This window comes from Phaethon lepturus, unplaced genomic scaffold (assembly GCF_000687285.1).
Source record: "Phaethon lepturus isolate BGI_N335 unplaced genomic scaffold, ASM68728v1 scaffold41193, whole genome shotgun sequence".
NCBI classification, from domain to species: domain Eukaryota; kingdom Metazoa; phylum Chordata; class Aves; order Phaethontiformes; family Phaethontidae; genus Phaethon; species Phaethon lepturus.
In genome coordinates, this window is record NW_010531927.1 from 40,620 (window position 1) to 63,986 (window position 23,367).

The window sequence follows — 23,367 nt, forward strand, 5'->3', positions numbered from 1 at the left end:
CAAAGCTTTGGTGTGGTCAGTATTCCCACTTTTTCCTCTTGGGATAAAGAAATCAATATAAATCATTTCAACCAGAGCAAGGGGTAATATGCAACAGTTAACAGAAGCCAATGTTTAAAAGAATCTTTTAAAAATGGAACCCACTCACAAAAAAGAAAAGAAAAAAAAAGAAGGAAGAACAGGGGCAGTTGTATACAGGCTTAAGTTCCCATTGTAACACCTGAAATTTCAGTCTGCAAGACAACACATCATCTCGAAGTGAAAGTCCACCACTTAAAATGGAATAAAGACAATAAGTATGTATTTTGCTCGGTGTATGTTCAGATTAAAGTTGTACACACCTGCAGGCTGACAGGAGAAACTAACTATAGAGAGATTTGAGTTAAAAAAAAACCCTGAAGTTTAGACTAGAAGATAAAATCCTATCAAATCCAAATCATAAAACTCTGACTTGGAGGTACGAAGAGAATAATACCTTAAGTTCAGAGCTTGAGTACTGATTTTTTACCATCTCTGACTTGAATAAATACCTCTCCGTTACCTGTGCTGCAAATTAAGGGAATATGAACCTGTCATGGATGAGTGAAACAAAGGCCAAAAGAAATGACAGCAGATGATAGTTCATGGTATGAAGGACAGGGGCTCCCACTGTTTCTGATAATGATCAGTCATTTAATTGCCTCTTGCTGAGGAGGGGCTCTAATACCTGTTTAATATTTTTCCTTTCTGCTGTAGACTTGGCCATTATCATGCGTATGGTGTAAAGGATGAGGCCAGGCAGGCGCAGCAGCTCCATCCCATTGCCAATGAAAGCAGAGGCAATCACATAGTTCACAAAGAAGGCTCCCTGGTCAGGCAAAAAGACACATCTGCAAGGAAAGACATCAGACACCGACTGGAAAGCAGACAAGCAAATATATCATATATACAATAGATCCCTATCACCTTTGGAAATCTCTAACTGTAAGGATAAGCACTGGACACCGTAAGAAATGGCTAGAAGACTTCCAATAACCTTGTTGAAAAAAAGAGTACTACATAGCTATAAATGCAGTAAATGCACTGTGCTGTAAGAACCTGGCAGAGTTGCAGTTTGGATGAGGAATAAACTGTTTACAAAAAGATACAGCAGTCTGATGGGTGGCTCATAGCTGACAAGAGCATCATTTGATGTCTGCAACAGCAACCCAAGACAGGATGAGATAAGACTGCAACAGAATGTCTCTCCTAGTTTAGTAACTCCTGTCGTCTTGTTACTGACTTTGAAACAGCATTTGGAAACGTAACTGTGTCCTAATAATTGCATTCTATTCTTTCCCTTCAGCCACAGTCACAAGAGCTTATAATAACCAATATCTGCACGTTTGCAATGCTGGTGTAAAAACATTCTTGTTTCTTAAAATCAAGAGTCAATGGATTTCAGAAAGAGAACTGCTGCAGCTATTTGGTCTCACTGTGATCCTTGGGAAGATCCGCTGTCCATGATATGCAACAATCCTCAGTACATTTTCTGGTCCCCTCTCACCTGCATCATATCATCCTGTCCCTTCTTGTCTTCTAAAAAAATTTCTACGGTTTGGGAAAATAACTGTCTCTTTATTGAATGTTTGCATACATTAGCTAGCAGGAAAAAAGTATGGATTTCTTCATAGCAAAATCACTTGCATTCTCCTCCCCTTATTCAGAAGCTCAACATCATCCCACAGGGTACCATCCCCGAGCAAGTTTTAATAAACACTAACCAAGGTTAGTCAACAGCAAAAAACCCCCAAAGTCCTAAGTATTCCTTTAGCAAAGAGTTGCTAATACTTACTCCAGCCTAACTGCAGAATCAGACGACTCTCTGTCAAACAGCCAACGGAAAAAAAAATCAAGGCTGAAAGAAAGATGGTTAATGCAATTCAGTCTCCAACAGCTCAGTACTGTGTAAAATTGCTTCTCTTTTTACGTAGTTCAGATCAGGATAGTGGATAGAGAGAATCTAATCAAATAATCTGAACACTACTTTAGCTTTATCACAGTTATTGATAGAAATAGGAAAAAAGATACAGAATCAAACAAAACAGAAACATCTACTTCATACTAAAGTTTTAATGTTTCATTTTTAACAGTTATTATATAGATAGCACAAATAGATGTAACCTGGTTAGCCCGGGAAACAGTCAAATACTCTAACGGTCGAAAGAAAAGCACTACTATAACTGAAGTATAAGACATAGTCAGGAAAGTGGGTTCTCAGCTATGATGGTGAGCACGGGCAACTTTCCATTAGTCTTTGAGCTTACAAGGTCTTAAATTTGTTTGCTAAAAGAAAAGCCAGCCTTTGGAAACTTTAAGGGCTATGAGGTCCTCAGATGAAAGATGAGCATTGAAATCTAATGCGTAATGACAATACAACCATACATGCTGGAGGGGGTACATCAACTGTACCTCAACTAGCAACTAGAAAACAGAAGTTGTCTCATAAGATAAAAATACTCAAACATTACTGCGTTAAACTATGATTCTTTACCTGGTCAGACCAAGGGAGGGCAGAATCAGTACCATGAAGATCAAAAATATGTAGACTTTATGCATCATTATTCTGTTCTCTGCAGATCTACCAGCATAAAAAGTCACTGAGTAAGAAACTCATACAAAAAGACTTCCACACATGAAGGATCTTGCCCAGAGAATGTCAACACCCATCAGACTTCCCCCTACCATATTGCATTGCTACAAGATACTCACAAAAACAACCATCTTTGAGATATTCACTAATTTGGACTAAGCAGGCTCTCAGTATCTTCTTGGGCAAAACCCCAAACATTTCTGAACATTAACCCAGACTCTGTAGCATCACTACAGGTCTGCACCACAAGCAAGGGGATGTGCAATAATCACAGCTGGTGTCTCATCCAATGATACTCGCATCTCACAACACCTTGTAAACAAACAGCTCCTCAAGTGTTAAGCCAAGAGGGATTAGGCAGTTCGTAAAAGGGCACCACTACCAAGAAACCAGACACTTAGACAAGCTACTTGACTGTCTTTGCCAAGTCTGGGAACATGACACTACTAATGCTATACCCCTGCTACAGTAGCAGGAACATCTATCTAGTGACACACTGTTGCCAGAAAAGTGCAGCAATTGCTATAAACAATTCAGACTGTTGAAGGTGGTGTCTGATAGTGCAATTAAAACCACAGAGGTTTTATTATAGGATCATGTAGCCCTTGGGCACTGCGGGACATATCAGTATAACTATACCAAGGCTTGAAATCAGATCTGTGATCACTAGTGACTTTATTATTTCACTGATTATTTCAGTTGATTAAGAAGGGCTCAAAGTTCATGTGTCTAGTGCATGTACCAAAAAGCAAAAAAAGTTGATGAAAAGCATACAACTTTGATGAATAAACAGTAGCTTCTGGACACGATGTCTTACAAGCAAATGGTACAAAAAATTAAAAAGTCAAAAAAAATTGACTTTAGCATAAAAACACAAACAAAAAATGGCTAGAGACACTATGGCAAAGACTGAGTGAAGCCGAGCAAAGCTGGGATTCAGTGTGCAGTATCATGCTTTGATATGACTGTAGGTAAACTGGGGATGAAATCTGGTACACCAAACTAAGCTGTGCTGAGTTCTCCACGCTAGCAGATCACTGTGCTTGACATCTCTGTAGTGCACCAATCGTATCTGAAAATCTTGCATCAACACATCTTCTGGGTCTTGGTCCCATAGGTCTTCTCAGATAACCACTAACAATATCCAACAGCAACTGAGTTGTACACCAAGAGTTACATCCAGACCATTTTTTTCATGCAAAACAACAAAAAGATGGATGTCCTTTTTATAAGTAGCATGTTAGCAGTTGGAGCACTTTCTGCTGAAGTCAGATTCTGGGGTTCTCTGATGTTCTCAGCCTGGAGAGGATCCAAACCCACACCTCCTATATTCCCAGAGAGCGAGCTAGTTATGGGATCAGAGGCACTTTCCATGCTCCTGTTAAAGCTACACCCCCTAAGCCTTCTTATACATTTTTTTTCCGATTAAACAGAAAGAGGCGGGGGGCATAAGCACATCATGTGGTCAGATTACACTTGCTGTGTTAACTACAAATTACTTAAACTCCAAAGCGTTGGTTATAACACTAGAAAGAGACAAGAACATGCTATTCTTTGCTGCAAGAGGTCTGTGGATTTAAGAGCTCCATGAAAAGATAAGCCCTTTCTCCCATTTATTTTAGTAATTCAGCTGATAAGGCCAAAACAGAGGAAAATCTTGCTTACTTTGTCCAGTGGGACTCCAGCAAAGTTGAGTAATAGACAATTGTTGGTAGCAAAGCTGAGAAGGACCAGAGCAAGAGCGTTGGGAAAAACTGGCTGACAATGGGATTCTAGTGGGAGGAAAAAAGAAGTAGTGTTAAAAACATTTTAGTGAAGCTGTGGTAGAACAGAGGCTGCAATTTTTGCTTTTTGTAAACTATAGCAGGTTGGACTGTGGAAATTATATTCAGATACAGTCTTAAAATGAGGGAGTGCTCAGCACTGGTGTGCAAGGCAAAAAGCAAGAGTAGGATTGGGAATTAAATTCCACGAGAGTGAAGTCTCTCAAACAGTTTTTTATGTAGTTTACACTAGCCTGGGGAAGTATTTAAAATGAACAATTTGCAAGAGGCTTTGGCTGCAGTCAAACTAGGACCAGATATATATATGCCATCCTTTTTTGAGTCAAATAAGCAAAACAACACCATGGCATTTTACTTCAGAGTTTAAAATCTGAATTTCTCCCCTATCTCATCATAAAAATCAAAACACAAGTTGGACTTGAAATTCCATTTTTGGCAAAGGTTTTTGATTATAAGATTTAGAATTATGTAAATTCGGAATGCAAATTTTCACTACAAACAAGTAAGACACTTATAACAATATAAAATTTCAGATGAAATTACTTCAGCCTACTATCAAGGCACAAAAGAGGACTGAAGAGCTGATTCTGGACGTATGTTTTTTAATCAGCAGTTACGTAAAACAATCCTGAGAATTTCAACTGAATGTAGCTTATAGACATCATTTCATTGTCTTACCACACATGTATCAGTTTATCAACATTCTGATACACGGCTATATCCAAACATATGGTGATACTCACATTAAGGTAGTGAATAGGTTTAGTGACATTGAACTTGTCCATGGTTGAGATGATTATGGAAGGAGTAGTAAGAAAAAACAGCACAATAAAAAGCAGCAAATTAATGCAAGCCCATCTAAACCACCATTTCAGTCCATGCACTGAAAGATTTTTCCTGGAGGAAAAAAAAAAAAAGAAAAAAGGACATAAAGCCAAGCAGTAAGCATTTGCTATTAAAAATTATATACTATCTGTCAAGTAACACGTGGCACTGCTTTTTCTAAATTGAGCTTTCATAGTCTTAAAGTTATATAACAAAGTACTAGACAAGCTCCAGTTGCTATTAGAGATAAAGAAAACTGTGCAATCTTTCTTGAATGATAACATAAACTGCACTTGCAGAAGAACATATTTAGTCTTCCATAACACAAACACAATGTCTAATGCGGTCAAGGTTTGTGATGAAACACTTCCACTTTTTATTAATATAGAAGTACTGAACAAAGTTAGAAGAGGAAGAAGAAACAGAGAAAGAAGATACAGAGAATTTCTGCAAGGAGAATAGCTATCAGAGGCAGAATCTAGCAAGAGACTGATTTGAAAAAAGTAATTAAAAAACCCTGCCACATCAGAACCGCAACCATAGGTCTTAAACAGGTAAAGTTCTTAAATGTTATCTGAAATGGTTCCCAAAACGATTGGGGTGGTTTGAACCCCAACCAAAGCCAAGAATTTAGAACAAGACAAAACAGGGATACAGAGGCTCAGTAACATCCCCAGTTATGACAACTCTTTTTTGTGAGCCTAGGTAAGTAACTTGGCAAATTCCTGTGCCTCACTTTCTTCAAGTGAGAGGGAAGAAAAGAAAAAGAACAGGGGAAAAAAAAAATAATCCAGAAACCAAACAACAAAACCCTGCCATCTTTCCCTCTCCAAGATGTTTGGAAAAGTTTTGTAAGTGTTTCAACCCCCTTAGTCTCAATGATCATTTCCTCAAAGAACGGAAAAGGAAACGAAGCACACACGCATGCATGATCCCTTTCATGAAAAAGGCAAATTAAACTGACTCTACTCAGAAAGCAGCTTGCAAGAGATTTTTAGTTCATGTTGCAAAATAACACAGCTGCAAAAGACACAACTAAGAATCATGGTTGGTTGCTTTATGGTTAAAGATTCTGTACTTTATTCTCAACTGCAGAGTTGTGGTTCTAGAGCAAACCTCTCAATTATTAGAAATAGATAGCATAATCACCCTAAAAGTAATTTTCTATTAAAATCATTAGGAAAAAAGTGTACTTTTTTTTTAAGAAACAGTTACATACAGGTGAAATACAGTAACTTGTGCATGTTTATGTCTCACCTGCAGTTTTGGTTTGGGCAATGTAAATGTCACAACAAATTTACTGTTATATGAACAGGGGATTATACTGGCCCAGCCCTAAGTAATTTGCAAAGCAATTGGAAAGTTTTTAGTCATTTTTAGCCTGTAAGCATGACAGAAGGCAGCACAGGAACAGTTTAATTCAAAAAGCATTTCTCTATTTTCTGACACTCTCCTGTAAGCGGTGAGTAAAGTCTGGGAAATTTACCGGGTCAATAAAAAAAAGTCAGAAGACAGATCATAGTTCACAGAGTGGATCAAGTCACACTTGTCATGTGGCAACTCAGAAAAAATATATATACTTGGAGAACACTCAGCACTAACACCAAGTTGCTTTCCTCAGATCTCAACGGTAGATATGCATTAACCTCACATAACCTCATATATAACCTCTAGTACCTGCAGTACCAAAACTTCGGGGTGGCAAAGCTCAAAGCCTCTGAGAGGCCTCCCCAAGGTCAATGATGAACACCAGTAATGGAAATGATGCAGATAATCCACATCCAAACACTACATAAAGTCTTAGTTTAGGTTAAAGAAAAAACACCCTCGGTCTCCTTCTCTTGTCCCCGTTCTAAACTTACGTTACTATGAATAAATGGATGTAAGACAGGAATCTTACCAACAAATATTCTCAGGATAAGGAGCGTATGTAACCTCCCAGTTTGATATGCACAGCTCCCTGCTGTAGGATGATGGCTGGGGTTCTCCTTTACACTTAATACTCTGACATTTGCAGGCATTGAAGTCCTTAAGGATACTGTAAGGAAGAAAAAGAGGAGGAGGATTTTTCCAATTTTTTTACACCTGAAAATGCTGCATATATAATGAAAAAGACTGGGAATAGCAATAAAGGTTTTTTTACTTTTAATAACCAGAGGTCAAGACAGTACTTAGACAACAATGTAACATTACAATGCATGTAATGTCCATTATATAAACAGTTACTACCACAGGTCTGACAAAGTTGGAAACAAAAAGCAGTCTTGGTTTGAGTTGTTCAGTGCTTCTACCAAAGATGAACAACAGCAGTGACTTTTTAAAAAAAAAAAATTAGAAAAAAATAAATCAAAGCCTGAGACCGTTGGAAAAAATACAGCCAGCTGGTTCCCTAAACACCTCTTTACATAATTACAGCTGTTTTCAAATCAAAGCAGGCTAAAGTATTAGTTTGCACTCTCATTTCATTACAGTGGTATCAAAACCAGCCATTTTGCCTTGAGTACCAAGTCTCAGAAAAATTTTATTGTGCTAGTATTCTCACAATTCAAAATATTACCCTCTTTCACCAACTCCTAAAATAATCAAAATACTTAATTTTATCTTCTAATACTATGAGTTGATTGACAATCAATGTATTTAAACAAAATTTAAACATGCCCATAATAAATGCTTTCAAAGATTTCTCAAAACACAGCAGTAGAAGTGCTAGGCATATATTCAAAGACAAGACAACTGTGTGCATGTTACTGTGTAAAAGAAGTTCCACTCCAGATAAGCTCTATTACACTAGCATGGAAACAGTATATATTTTATTTGGACAGGTAGACTCTAAAATTCCTGAATATGCTTGTTTCTCAGTTGTGCTCTTAACACAGAGAAAATGGAAAACCACACACATGAACACCAAACAAACAAAAATAACTCCCAAAAGCCCAGTCTTTACCTTACCCGAATTCAAGTAGTGATGTCGAATTGCCAGCATCTTGCAGCAGCAAGTATTTAAGAAAGTTAGTTATACTTTGACAGTTTATTTTTAAAAATACATACAGAGCAAGCTTAGCACTACCAGCCATACTACCAAGCACCATCATTAACCAAGCTTCTACAACCACCTGACACTGTGAACCTCAGTCCTGGCTTCCTGCTTCTCCCATCCTATTTCAGGGCTCTGTGGACCACAGCCTACTAAGGGCATCAAATAACTTTCTAATCTGATGGTAGTCTCAGCTTCACATGTAACCTACTCTATAATTTTCCAGAGAACTGAGTCCACCGCATCAATTCCAAGCTAAACAAACGAAAATCTTTTCAGTTCTTGATTATTCAACTCAGAGATGCCTGCAGTACAGCTCAAAACACATGCCCAAGGACAGACTATCCCATCAAAATTGTATATGAAAAATCAACTAGAGTAAGAACTTCAGTGCTTATTTCTTTTTTCAGTTTCACATCTTAAAATGTTATTTCATGCTCTAGGTTCTCTAAATATGGCATGTAGCATTACAAAATTAGGAGGGGGTGCAGATTTCACCACACAATCACTACTCAATTAAAGAGCAGCAAGCAAAACTTTCTCCAGCATCTCAAATTCTTGTAAAAAATTCCATACCCTGGACTTCTTTAGAAAAAAAAAAAAAAAAAAAGCCTGAAAGACTGGCTCTCTAACATGACCTGAAGGTCAAAAGAATGCAGATAATTTAAATCAGAGAGGCTATGAAGAATAAAAAAAACATGACGTGTTATTTTTGTAATATAAATGTTATTCTGCTTCCCTTTACCCACTTTGTGTTAGTAAAAGATGCTCACAAAGTGCCAACAGAAAATGAGAGGCTACACGCATTTCCTCTACAAATGACTGAGTAACAAGCACTGAACAACTTCTGATATTAGGCCTACACATATATCTGTAGTAACAAGTAAGAGAGATACATTAAGTGTATCTATCACCTATGGCCAGGTCAGTCACTGACACTGCTCTGTTAAGACGACTAACTAGCGGTGTAATTCACACCCACTCTGATAGTTTTGTAATTGGACCATTTGCACAGTAGAAAATGGAGAAATCAGTAACTCATATTCAAGAGCCAATTAGTCTTCAAGACTATTCAACTAGCATTCAAGAGCCTTACTATTAACCAACACTGCTGGACTAGATCCTATGCAGAAGAGAAAGGATCCTTATCCCAGTAAATGTCCAGAGCCATTTAGTCCCTTAGATATTTTCTTCACTCGAAGTATAGAGGCTAAATGCACACTTATGGGAAAACTTACCGGAAAGCAAACCAGACCAAATCCACAGGACGGTGAAGAAGAAAGGAAGAAGAACCAACATAAGCAAACAAGCAACACAAACAGGAGATCAGTTGTACTATTATAGTTAAAAGAAAACAAAGACAACAGCAGACAAAACTTACTAGGTTGCCATGGATTTCTCTTGAAATGTTACAAAAGCCATTCCCAGTGGGTTATTATGAACAGCTTGTTCCTCTTTTGAATATTCTTCCATCAGTTCATTTCTAACTTTGGTATAATAATCTACAGCGTCCTCCTGTTGGGAAATTGATGACTGTTACATCCAAGTACCAGATGGTTAATATCTTCATTGAAATACATCTTACACAAACCATCGTCTCTCTTCCTCATACTACTCCACAAATTACAAATCACGTCACAATTGTGAAGACAAACAAACAGGAAGTTTTTCTTGTACTTCAATTTTTGCTCTAAGATTATTTTTCAAAAGTTTGGGGGAATTCCTTTTCTGTACAGTGCAAGAACATGAAGGATGAGCTATCTGCAGTAAGTGAATAAATAATTTTCTGAAGCTCAACAAGATGTCACACAAAAACTATTCTCTACTCTCCTAACAACCTACCTAGCCATAACTGAAAATGAACACAATATCTTACCCTTTCACATCCTCTCATTTCACAACAGCAGAACTGACCACATGGCTTAGGGTTGATTTGGACCCGCTTGCCATACTTCTGATGCAGGTGTTCATAGTAAGTCAGGCTTTTTTCTGCCTGTTTTCTGGACAGAAAAATACATCCATAACATTTTGCAGTAAAACAGTATCAACATCAAGCTTAAGAAGAATATAATCCCCATGAGAAAAAGTTATCTCAAGGACTGATAACAAATTAATCAGTCACCAAAAGACATTCATATACCTTATTTTGGCTACTTAGTATAATTTATATTCAAGTCCACAAGAGCATTATGCAGCCTATACTGGTAGTGAGGTTCCAGAAGAAAAAAAACCCGAAACAATGTATAGTCCAGAATATAACACTTTCTTCTCCTGTGACCAGCACCTCCAGCCAAAGCAGCAGGATCCCAGAGTTATTAATTCAATAGTTGAGTTTTCCACTTTGCACTGCCTGACAATAATTAAATACATACATACATAAATAATCTGCAAGTCAAAGTTTATCTTATGCAACACACAACATATCACACCTACAAGTAATGAGCTGAACCCTACAACTCACCTTAAAACACAGCTGAATCTAACTGAAGTCCAGACCAGAACTTTAAGAGCAGAATTAATTTCTAGCATGTGCAAGCTTAGTACTACTGATATTCGTTGATTAAGGACTGGCAAAGCATTCATAAAATTATGCTAAACTCGGGTAGATTACAAAAATGAGTACCTTTTTTTGAAGAGATGAATAAGCTTGGCTACGTCATAACAGAGCTGGACCTCCAGCACAGTGCAGGTTGGGTAGGCAGCACTGAAAAGCAAGCAGTACATGAGAACAATAGGAACAGAAAGTACAATGAAGAAACTGTTTCAAAGAGCATCACTGATGTCTGACTGACATCTCAATCACTCATTTCATTTCTGAACAAGGTATCATAGAGTGGAGACTTCCAGAGAGACAACTGCTGAAACCTCCTTTAATATGAGATGTGCAGCACTATTCCCAAGTAAAGGCCATGTGGGAGCATGAATGGAAAGTGTGGAAACACAGCCACTTTCTTAGATTCTAATTTTAAGATTAGCTAACTAACTTTATTGAAATACAGTCTTTTCTCAATTCTGTCTATGGAATAAGATAGGCTTTTAGAAGATGGATACTATAACATGAACTTTAAACAATGCAAATGTCAAAAACCATTTCTGCTTGGGCAGGTAAAACTACTAGGACAATTTTAAGTCTCTTGTTCCCAGTGATACTACTCAAGCATGGAACTCACATGAAATGGCCTTGTATTGTCTCTTCTTTTGCATTTTTTGGAAGACCAGTTATAAACAACGTGCACTTAACCTGCAAGAGAAAATGCAGCTCCAATTTTGAGAAACCACATCACAAAAAAGAAAACAAGAATATGAGGAAGGCAATGACACAGCACAAGTAGCTGTATTGTAGAGGGGAAAAGAGGTAGGAAGTTTTGATTTTGATGGGAGTTGCATCTATTCAAGTCAGCATCACGTTCACCACCTACACTGGTAACAGGTTACATCAACATTTCACAAATTCCTCCCCAGCCCCCTTCTCTCCATCCATTTTCACAATTCACTCAGTGGAGCTTTGCTTTCAGTTAATTCCTTCACGCTTATGTCACATTCTAGCAAGCAGGAGGCATCTCAGCAATTTGCTTTTTTAGCATTACCCATTTGCAAATATGCTGTATGTTTGGTTTTTTTTTTCACCCCAATACAGAAACTTACTATGTTTTCTTCTTTATACGTGACATACTTCATGTGATGTCTCATGAAGACAACAGTCAGAATGAGGTAAACAACAGCAAAAACCGTGTGCAGCCAAAGAAGATTATTACTGTCGGACAAAATGTTATGAATATGAGAAACGGGAAGAACTAATTGTCCAACTGATACAAGTAGCCATCAAAATGCTGAGCAGATCAGAACTTCGCATTGAACACAAAGCAAGAAAAAAGGTAGGTTTTTTTTTAGTCAGTCACTCCTATGCAGATGCGTTGGACAGCCATTAGGGTTACTTGCTTATCATAAAATTTTATGGGTAACAGACCTGCAAAGCAGATATTCTATGACATGGACATTTTTAGGTAGCATTTGGCTTGTGCCTTCTCATTCCGATGACCAATGGCACACACCATGCTATTTGCTAAAATGTTTTTTATTGGCCTTATTAGTTACTGTGCTGAGTGCCTAACTGAACTCTCCTTGAACACAATCCTTACTCAAATTAAAAACAGCCTAATACAGGGAGTAAATTCTGCTGCTTTGATAGCTCCTTCCTCAAAGCTTACAAAAGTTGTGTTCTGTGAACACTGTATGCTTCAGTTTTGTGAAGAGCATTAATAATTACAATTAACCTGAAAACTCAGAGACCTATCTTACAGATAATAAAACACAACCAAACAAAAAAATCCCCACTAGCTACTAAGATTCATAACGTGGTTTTAAAAAAAAATTGCATTTGCAGAAACTCTGTTGGACACAGTAGCATAGATAGATGTGGATTGATCAAGTAACAAAGCTGTACCATTTTTCTGTTTTATATCTCAACTATTTTACAAACTGTTTTTGAAACACATAGAAGCAATTTTAATCGTGATCTCAGATGGGAAAGATATGCATACACATAAATCTGACGTAAGAGAATTTAAATTATACAAGTTACACATTCTAGTAAAGCTGTCAGCTTTATTTTCCTTCTGAAGTATAGTTTCTTTTAATGTGGAAATTTCTGAAAATAATATCACTAGATGTGCAGTCATTAGCCAAGAGAAACATGTGGTGTAAGAAGTAAGAGCTGAGAGAGTAGAAGCCAAGTAAGAATCCAGATTTCTTATTGGCACTGCAACTGCATAGCCTGAAGCAGAACGTATCCCAGTTTCAGTTGATGAAGCATGAATAAGTAATTCCTACCCCATGAGCCACACTGCAAGTATCAATTCATGTGTTTAGAGACTACAGCAGGAGAGAGACATAAGCATAGAAATACTCGGCAAGATTTACTCACCCAGTTTGTAAGTTTACTATAGTAGTTCTTCCAAAACTATAGGGATCTTTATCTAAGAACAACAAAATCAGGCAGCATAATTAGCTGGTGCAACATTCACATGCAAACATCAGAAAGTCAGCTTTTATTCTTAAATGCTGATATACTACTTCTTAATGCTGAGCATGTTCATTGTTAAAGAGATTTAGAATCATAATCAATGCTGTTTTACACTGTATTGCATTTTAAATTTGGAAGAAAAAACCCCACGAAACAGGATTATACCACATTCAACCCACCAAGAGAAATAATAGATTATTTTAAAAATCTTAATACTAGATCTTTGCAGCCATTCCCTTGCTCCTTCCAATCTCCCTTCACATCCACTAACAACATTGTTTAGGGATCTGAACATATTTGCTTCACATCTTTACTCCATGTTCACTGATTTCTTATCTCAGTTTTTTTTAAACTGCATTAATTCAGTGTTGACAAAACAGTACTGATGACCTTACTAAAGCCAAAAATGAGAAAATACATATGACATTGTTTTTCTACACTGTCAAGTATTTTAAGAAATTATAGTGCAAGTGAAAACTGAGTACATGTTCACAAAGGAAAAAGAGCTAAGCATATCTGGAAAGCTAAACAATCTTCTAGCATAGACTGTTAAACCACATTGCAAGTTAAGTCATCACAGAAAAAACTGCAAATGCACAAAATCAACATATGGTGGAAGGGAAGGAAGAAGGCGAGAGACACAAACTTCAGATTTGTTTTTCAGCTCTATTTCCTAGCATCACAAAAATTAATGCAGGAAAACAGAAGCTGTGTTCTCCTGCTTTAGATGGCCAGTCATACTCTGCCATTTGAATTAACGGACAGCATCTATTGGTATCCAAGATACTACAACTTCTATCAAATTGTAGTTAGAGAAGGACAGTATACACAAATTGATGCATATTGCAAAATCCATTTTGGTATAAATATACAGGTAGTAATTAGACCGGAAGAGGGAACTACATTCTGTAAGTTCTTTAAAGGCAACAGCATCTACCGCTCTACTTTACAGAGGAGGTGAAGACAGCAACTAGGGCACCAGTTGTGTTGGATTTGATTCTGTAAAACTAGGGATGTTGGCTGAGAACAGAGAGATGGAAAGCAAGGAAGCAGTGACTGAAGTGATAAAGGGTCCTTCGAAAGAATAGAAAAAGAGAAATGCAAATAAAAAAAGAACAGCAATGGTCTTTAAGAAAGCGGATATTAATCTAAACAGAGAATTGCTAAGAAAGAGCTCATAATAGGGAAGTCACAGATGGCAGTTCCACAAACAAACAATACTAAAGGCATGGGCACAACATATTCCATTACAGATGAGGGCTAAGTCACAAGGCTCTTTAAAATACAGGTAGGAGCAAAACTTTTTTTTGTTTTGAAAACAAAAACCAGGCCACATTATTAAGGACAATAGAAGAGAATAAATTATAGGGAAAAAGATCAGCAAGGTCATTACACAAAGTAAGATGCAATTGTTGTGGTATAAAAACACACACACAAGCAAATATTCCACTTGAGAGCTCCTGGGGAAGCAGAATGAATTGTTGCCTTTTTTTTTTTTTTGGCATCACAATTCACCAAGATGATCAACAATGAAGGACTTTATACACATGATTGTCTATAGATATTGACAAGACTCATACAAAGCCAGGTATAAAATGGTCTTATAAGGGCTCATTATCAAAAATGGACAAATGTTTAAACAGGATTTAACAGAGCTCTGTCCACCAGTATTCTCATTAGCAACCTGAATGGCAGACTAGAAGACACATGTCGTATTTGTTGAGTGTGACTTAATAATGGAAAGAGGTAGGTGTCACACTGGCACACATAATCAGGACTAGACTGCAAGAAACACGAGATAATTCATTGTCCAGTCAGCACTGACAAAGGCTCAGCAAGAAGATTTGTCCAGTTTTGAGCTGCAAACCAAGACAGAAATGAACAATGGGAGATGGTCTAGCTAGATAAAAAAAAGTTCAGAGGATGGCTGACGATTTTATGATCAGCCAAAGAGAAAACAGGTCTCATTAATGACTGAATTAACTGGTTTGGTTTATCAAAAAGAGGAAAAAGCACAGATGAATTGATAATCCTCAAGTAGCTAAAAGGATATTGCAAAGAAGAATAATCTATTCTTCTGTGACCTTAAATTGCAGCAAAAGAGATTCAGACTGGACACTGGAAAAAGATTTCTCAACTGTGAAGACAGTTTCCACTCGCAATCACCAATAACAAAAATCATCAAGAGTGCCTAAAAAACACCAGTTAGGAGGGCATAGGTCAAGTTAACCTAGCCTCCTAGGTCTAGCCATCTATGTTTGCATGAGGTCTCTCATCTTGTTTCTGACAAGAGTTTTTGCCAGATGTTTAAAGAACCCTCTACTCTCATACAAATTTCACACAAAATGACACACACATCAGACTAAGAGGGGTAGGGGGATGACAACACACAACCAACTAAAAACCTTACAAAGTTTATCAAAATAAAAAAATCCTAAAAGCTTTCGCAATGATACAAAACACAAAAATCTTCTCAGAATATAAAAAAAATTCTTACCAAGTAGATCACCTGATAGGTTGACAGGCAATATGACACACACAGACAAAATGCTGACAGCAATCAACAAACAGATGATGTGACGCTGGAAGGCAAGGTAATGTATTGCATCTTCACCACATCTGTCATGAATCTCATCATCGCTGTATCATAGACAGAAAAGCACATCGTCAGTCAGTAGATAATATCCTGGAGGTTTTGGGGGGTGGTTTTTGAACATACATTAATTTCTCAGTCTCCCCGGTAACATCTCCATCGAACCCTATCTGTTTTCAACATGGTAAGTTCCAAAAGTGTTTTTTTCCTTGTGCAGTATCAATGTACAAAAATTAACATGAGGGAATTTATGATGGAAACAAGCAATCTGAAAAGCAAATGTAAATCCAGCTTCTTTTTTATCAGCCTAAAAGAGGACAAAGTCATTTGCTATGACCTCCTGCTTTATGACAGTCACAATGTGTTAAGCCTAGCTCTCAAACTTTAAGATCACACTGTGACAGCGTTCACTCATCTCCATAAAGGCTCCCCATGAGAAAAATGACAACAGAATCACCTTACTCTTATGACATCCAATTAACAGATGATATTAATAGGCTTTGGAATGAACTCTCATCATCTATCCATTGTTAGCAGGACAGAACATTAAAATCTGAGTTCTTGGAATTGAACTGGCAAAAACGGAGAAAGACAGGGTCAATCCCCACACTTTTTTTGTTTTAGCGTACCCAAGGCAGAAATTGATTTTTAAAAATCATGATTTACTAAGCCCCAAGAGATACAAAGAACGAACATCACACATCTAGTGCCTGGTTTCTGAGAAATAGTGGATGGGCTTTTCCTAGTTAGTCAATCCAGCCCCAACTAGACCACCAGTTCTCCACAGAAATCCTTGCAGGGAAACCCAATTTCCTGCCTGGGGCCCTACTGGCTTCAAACCCACACAGTACTCTTTGAAGGGTAAAAGCCTAGAGCCTAGTTATTAGCTCAAAATCCATATAAATGCCATAGATTCATTTAGGTTCACACACTGTCCCAAGGAAGTCCCTGGGCTGCCAGCAGAAAGAGGCTGTATCCTGAAGAAGTATTCCCATAAGCTGACCTTGTTTTCATATTCTTTTTCCCAATCCCACCAGAGGCACCTGTAATACACTGCTTGTATTAAATGCTACCTACTCAAGGAAAAAAAATATTAATGCATACACCCTTTTTTAATTAAAAGAAAAAAAAAAAAGAGCAAAGCAAACCACAGCTCACTATTTCTGTTTCATACACTTACTGCATCCGAAAAGCAGCTGTCATCCAAGAACAAAACCCCTATAAATAGAGAAGGAAGTTTTTAGGAGCTAACATACAAAAAACATAGTCTCTAATCTGTACAATGAAGAGAAGCGGTTCTGTTAAGCCAATCTCTTTAGTTAAAAAGTTGGCAGTTTGTTGCTCTGAAATCATAATTTAGGAACATACAGAAAAATATCTCATGCTCTACGTACTCTCTGAAGACAGACATATGAAGTACCTAGTAAAAAGTATTTAAGGGGTTTTTTAATTACTTGCACATTCATTGCTTGGGCTTCTTAAATTTATACAGGTGTGTCCAAATCCCAACTCCAATGAACAGAAGTAAAGATTGAGGCTTCTAAGGAATTTTTTTTAAAGGATTGTTTTAGAGCAGAAAAGGTGATTATTTTTTCCAAAACCGTTTCCAGAGACTCTCCAATTTCAAGGGTAAGTCTGTGAGAGTCTAATACAGATTAATCAGTTAAACAGTAGTTAGAAACAACATTGTGATTACATTAACAGAAAGGCTTCTTGTATAGGTTTACAAATCCTCCTATGAAACTGTACAGCAGAGATCACATCTCACTGAATGTTCCAGTATGGTTCAAAAAAATCATGTCTCTCAAAAGGCCTCTTCTTCCAAGCAAATAGTATCAAGCTAGAGAGACACATTTTATTCAACAGTTTCAATGGTAAAGTTGCTTTAGAGTTTTCAAGAAAGATAAAGAAAACTACACAAATAGCAGAGCAATCCTGATCAAACACCAGTATGCTTTTGATGCTCACACAACTATTTAGTTTGTAAACTAAATAAATATATAAATAGTTTATACATATAAAAAATGCTAAAATGTAGGTTGTCAACCATTGGACAACTCTCACATGGTTCATTCTGAAGCTGCAACACAAAATGATAGCTGTGTGTGAATTCAAATACTCCAGAGAGACCATGGATGGAACCAGATAAAAGGTTTGGCCAAAAAATTATCTTCCACTCCAAACCAGTTTTAATATTAAGAGCTCATGGCATTATTACTAGCCTCACACTTGCATCCAGTCTTCTCATTTTCACGAGGGAGACTGTGTTCTATAAAGATCAACTTTTCGAACTGTTATTTAAGCACAAATTATTTAGCAGTCTTTTCTCTTCCCTGCCTCCCTTCTGGAACTCTAACATATAGTCCCCCTCCTAATTAAAAAAAAAAAGCAAAACAAAACAACAAGATACTGGTTTGTGATATGGCAATAGTAGGTCAGGAAATGGACAGAGATTACATACGGTTCTGTAAAAACCACAATACATTACTAATTTTTGCATATAGACAGTCTTCCAGTTTTATGACTGGTTCATTGGGCTAGGTGGAATAGCAAATTACACCACATTCCATTAAATAGTTTACATTAATAAAAAACATATCAAAACTCTAGAGTACTCACCCTATCATATTCAAGATCTTCAGGTACTGATGAAGATGTTGACAATCGGTTGTATCTTGATTCACTAAAACACATTAAATGACTCTTTTAAGTATCTTTAATAATAGGTGATGGGATTCCACAGATTTATTTCAACTTTTCATAATTCTGAAGTAACTAAGGGAAGCAGTACAAAAACACTTTTTCACTTATGAAAGCTGTGGTTTTCATCCTGTAGAATATGCTTAATTATAGAAACTTTTGCTGTGTCTCATGTTGAAAAGGGAGGATGTGTGAGCTCCTGACGTGAGAGCATTTAACTGAACTAGAAAGAAAACAATGTTTTATTGGGATATTAAACCACAGCAACACAAGAGAACACAACACAGGTTTGGAAGCTTAGCAAGGATCGCATTTGCAAGGTAGCTTCCTGTTCAGCTATTCCTCATTACAAAACATCACCTCTTTTCCCGCCACCTTTCTTCCTTTGTCTTGCAGCCACTACTCAGAATTTCTCTGCACAATTAAATCCCTTACCTGCAAGTCTATCTCCTCACACAAATTCAGTCCTGTAGCAAGGCTAGAAACATTGAGACTCTAGCCCTCAAATATAGCAAAGTCCCTGCTTTTAGTCTGTTGCTAAAAAGAAATGTTGCAATGGTGATGAGCCCATAATTACAGGACAATACATGTTAAAATGGATTAAAGTGTATTCATAGGTATATCTATGATAATTTTGACCTAGCTGGCTCAGGTCCAGTAGCAACAATAACATAGGCTTCTAGGTGCCTGACTGCTCAAGGACCTGTTTGTCCCATGCAGGCCTCTACAGCCCACATGGAAGCCTATACCAACAGCATCTTGCTGCCCAAGCTAGCGGTCTCAGTTATTGCCTGTCTTTTTTTTTTTTTTCTTCGCCAACTACTTTCCACAACTGTACATGGATTACGCCTAAAACGATTTTTCAAGTCCTTTCCTGTTGCTTGGTTGTGAATTTACCACAACTGTTACACCACTAATGCCAGGAAGAAGCTCGCTGTTGAAGTCTACACACTTTATAAATAGACACACTTATAAAAAGACAGATAGCTTTTAAACATCCCAAGACATCATCCTGTAGAAATAATTTTTTAAAAAAAAACCTAATCAAAAGCTCATTTGCAGTATTACTAAGAATCTGTGACAAATTTCAGAAACCTGCAACAATACATTTCTTTTTTATTTTTAAACCCTTCAGAATTATTATGGCACAGGCTGCATAGGGAGCTCTAGGAAGACACTGGGCTTGAGCCAAGATAAACAAGACAGTTAATATCCTTCTATCACAGAAACATACTGTAAACATCAATGTGTAAGTATGTAACATGTTAGCAGACAAGCAGCCTATATTCTCACCTTTACTTCCTTAACCCACAGCCGTAGAATGAAATTCATGACAGTGCCAAACACACAACCTTATTACTGAAATCATAAAGAGTAACTGTGAGTGGGGTGTTTTTCCACACAAAGCAGCGTGAGGACGTTTTTAACAAATATGTGCATATGATTACGAATATATCTAATTGACACAAATGCACTAAATTTAAGCCCTATTTACTGCACCTACTTCCACATTCCCCAAACGGTTTCAACAAATCCGTCTGATTGCATATCTTTTTTACCTTTCAGCTTCTGACACCAGAGCAACACGACCATAGTCCCAGAATCTCTTTCTTATAATGGAAAACAGTAATATTAAAATCTGGAAAATAAAAACAAAGATCTTTGAATATTCAATTTTTCCACTCCATGATAATTATGCTTAGGTGTACAGGAACTGCTAAAAAAAAGCTGCCCTAGCTCCTAAACCAACTGTCATATGTTAACCAATCCAGTGGTGGCCACACTACAAACCAACCTGTCTGGGACCAAAGGAGCAAACACCTGACTTCCTGTTCTAATTTATAAAGGAGGAGAACTGCATGCAAAAATACTTCTGAACTGCAAGTGTGTGAAGGTTTGTGACAGGAAAAGTAGCAAGCAGTACTTCAGAGAGCATAGAAACTTTCATAAATACACCTTTACTATTATTCATTACTTAATGACCAGAACTATGATGGAAGACTTGCAATTTTGTTTTATTTTTAAACAGTGATATAAACAGGCTGTAGGGGGCTCAATTATTTTCTCATAATGGGAATTATTTTTATCCTTTTATATTATAAAAGTAATATATTCTTACAGATCATAAAATGCAGAAACTTATATTTGATCTCTGCAATATATTTTTTACAAAATTTTCCCGCTGTATTTTCACTTTTTGAAAGAAAATAAAACAAGAAAAAAACCCCTAAAACACTATGTATTTCACAGATTCATTTCTTTTCTTCTTTTTTTTTTTAAAGAAACAAAGCAAAATTGTGTTGCTCTGCACAAAGCAATGAAGCAGAAGTAATAAGGCCTGTTCGCTATGCATCTGTCGCATACGCCCTCACCTCCTAGCCCCTCCTACATCCCATACCTGTTTGGCTAGAAAGTGGTGCTAGTGATGTAACTTATTTGGATCTACGCAAATACCGACTGGCCAGCCAGGATACATGTCAAGATTATCTACGTGTCAAGATTACATAGCTGATTCCTGCATTTCACAACAAATGAAACCTTCTTATGAGAGCCTTCCTCCCCACAGGGAATATTAATTTAGATCTTCCTCCTTCATCTGGCCATTAAACTTCCTGCAAGCAGGAAAGTTCTCTAGACTCTTTGACAACTTTGGTTGAAATTGCCTAATGTATTCTACGGTTATTAGGAGGAACCGCCAGACAAAAATGGGAAGACAATGCAATATATAAACCTCACTTTCTTAGGAAACCAGCCTAGAAATAATATTCAGAAACCCACCAACAGACAGTTACTAAAGGGATCTGCAATAAACATGTCATGAACATAGGAATACAGGAGTTGCTAAATAAACTGCAGTACTTGGTACTTGAAGAAAAGCCATCTACCTTGCATCTAACTCTCTAGCTAATTTTGTTTGAGCAGAGGGTTCAACAGCAAGGAACTCGAAAGCCTAGACACAGTATCTTAAAATTCAATCACAGCTTTAAAAAAAAAAGTTCCCCCAAACACTCCAACTAAATCTTATTAAATGCTGTGCCATCAGTCACATCGAGCAAATACTGTACGTCCTCAGAAAATGGATTTATGGTAGCATGCTGCATACACCAAACCAACAGCAAAGAATGCCACTACGTAACTCTTAGGAACATCCTCTATGTTGCTACAGAACTACCAGCTCAGACCTTACGCAGGTAATTTTAAGTTTCTCCATAGTGGCTTTCTAGGACTCGGGAACTATGTGATCCCTTTAGTCTCACGATCAGAAACCTCACTTATCAGGCCAATTTCAGATATACAGCTCTTTTTCTGGTGGCTTAAAACCACCTAGGCCAAACTTACAGAAATAACCATACATTTTAATGGAGTCTTACGCCTCCAGATCAGCTCCAGCTTTGGAGCCTCCAGACCAACAACTAATCCTATTCCTCCTTTGGGCAGGACTGAGCTGATCAGCACATTATTTCCTCAACAGCTTCATGAAATCCAATTACAAAAAAATATGTGAAATGACAGATTTTCCATAACGATTGTTTTTTTCAAAAGGAAATACAAGTTAGCAATGCTGTTCCCTTCCTGAAAACGTACCCAGTACTTAAAGCCAGAGTAAAGAAAAAATGCTCTTGCAGTTAAGACAAAACATAGAAATTTGAGCTACCGCTACAAAGCTCACCGTGACTCCACATACAGACCCTATGATATTGCACTCTTTTACATCCACACATCCAACATACAGTGACACTGTCATCCCACATGTATGTGAACCTTTATGAATACTTGAAAAGTGTCCTGATGTTCCCAGGAAGGCCTTAGCACATTTCTTATTCTGAAGATTCTCAGAAACAATTCCCTACCCGATAAATAAGAGAATTCTGAACAAACTCACTTTTGAGAAGGCCACGAGGGTTTTCAATACAAGAAATAGAAACTGGACTTACAAAAAAGAAGGTTACATCAAGCAGCAGGACAGTTGGGATTCCACCAAAAGTTACTCCTTGGAGCACCGTGCTGCCCCGGGCCGTGCTGTAGCAGTACGTCTCGTTTGTTGAGTTGAAAGGTATACTTCTATTCCAGAAGTAGACTAGATGAGAATGTCCAAAACCCAGAAAAAAGAAAGGGTTCATTTTGTCTTTCCCAAAAACCCAAACCAAAACGTGAAACAACCATGTGACAAGCCTGCCTGGTCTTTATGAGATGTACTAACATTACAAGTACAAAAAGTACAGGGAGATTCAACTAGGAAACTACTTTGGAAGTGAAGTCTTATTTGACAATCTTTCCCTGTAAAATATTTTGCAATTACTGACGGGCTCAGTTAGTAGCAGTGCCCAAGCAAGAATTCCAGACATCTAACCAACCATGTCCTCTACAGACATTCAAGGAAGACCACAGAAGAGTCTCACAAAACAAACTTCTCTATCTTTTAACCTATAACACTAAACTACTTATTCCAGCCTGGGTTCTGATTCTAGGAGTAACACAGGACATTAAATATTCCAACAACAGCAGTTGTAAGATTTTGCTCATAGTTGATGAGCATGTGTGAAAATACCAGCTTGTGAACTTTGTATTCAAATGTCAAGACCTTGAGATTATTAACAAATTCACCACTAATTCCACAGAAAAGAACTACCAAATACACATGCTCCTTTCTGTTCTTGAATTACTGTGCGATTTTCCTTTTTTTAATAGAATTCAGCTGAAAGAACAGCACAGTAACTACAGTGTATCATGCATAAGAAAGAACAAAGAGTATTTCTAATTTTCTAAGAGAACAGCCATCTAACTTGTTTTAGTCAC

General features: G+C 37.3%; 1 protein-coding gene across 1 annotated transcript in view; it reads right to left on the reverse strand.

Annotated features, from left to right (window-relative positions):
* Positions 1-22,697, reverse strand: part of TMEM63A (transmembrane protein 63A) — a 29,962-nt gene extending 7,265 nt beyond the window's left edge. Inside the window, exons 1-17 of the mRNA XM_010284707.1 lie at positions 22,506-22,697; positions 20,130-20,209; positions 18,490-18,553; positions 17,051-17,088; positions 15,775-15,917; positions 13,179-13,230; positions 11,900-12,008; positions 11,425-11,495; positions 10,878-10,958; positions 10,131-10,254; positions 9,636-9,769; positions 7,121-7,258; positions 5,139-5,292; positions 4,277-4,383; positions 2,513-2,599; positions 1,814-1,876; positions 707-869 (exon numbers count right to left, since the gene is read on the reverse strand). Of these exons, the coding sequence (XP_010283009.1) occupies positions 707-869; positions 1,814-1,876; positions 2,513-2,599; positions 4,277-4,383; positions 5,139-5,292; positions 7,121-7,258; positions 9,636-9,769; positions 10,131-10,254; positions 10,878-10,958; positions 11,425-11,495; positions 11,900-12,008; positions 13,179-13,230; positions 15,775-15,917; positions 17,051-17,088; positions 18,490-18,553; positions 20,130-20,209; positions 22,506-22,691 (1,794 nt within the window). The 5' untranslated portion in view covers positions 22,692-22,697. The remainder of the gene's footprint in view (positions 1-706; positions 870-1,813; positions 1,877-2,512; positions 2,600-4,276; positions 4,384-5,138; positions 5,293-7,120; positions 7,259-9,635; positions 9,770-10,130; positions 10,255-10,877; positions 10,959-11,424; positions 11,496-11,899; positions 12,009-13,178; positions 13,231-15,774; positions 15,918-17,050; positions 17,089-18,489; positions 18,554-20,129; positions 20,210-22,505) is intronic.
* Positions 22,698-23,367: the final 670 nt, after the last annotated feature.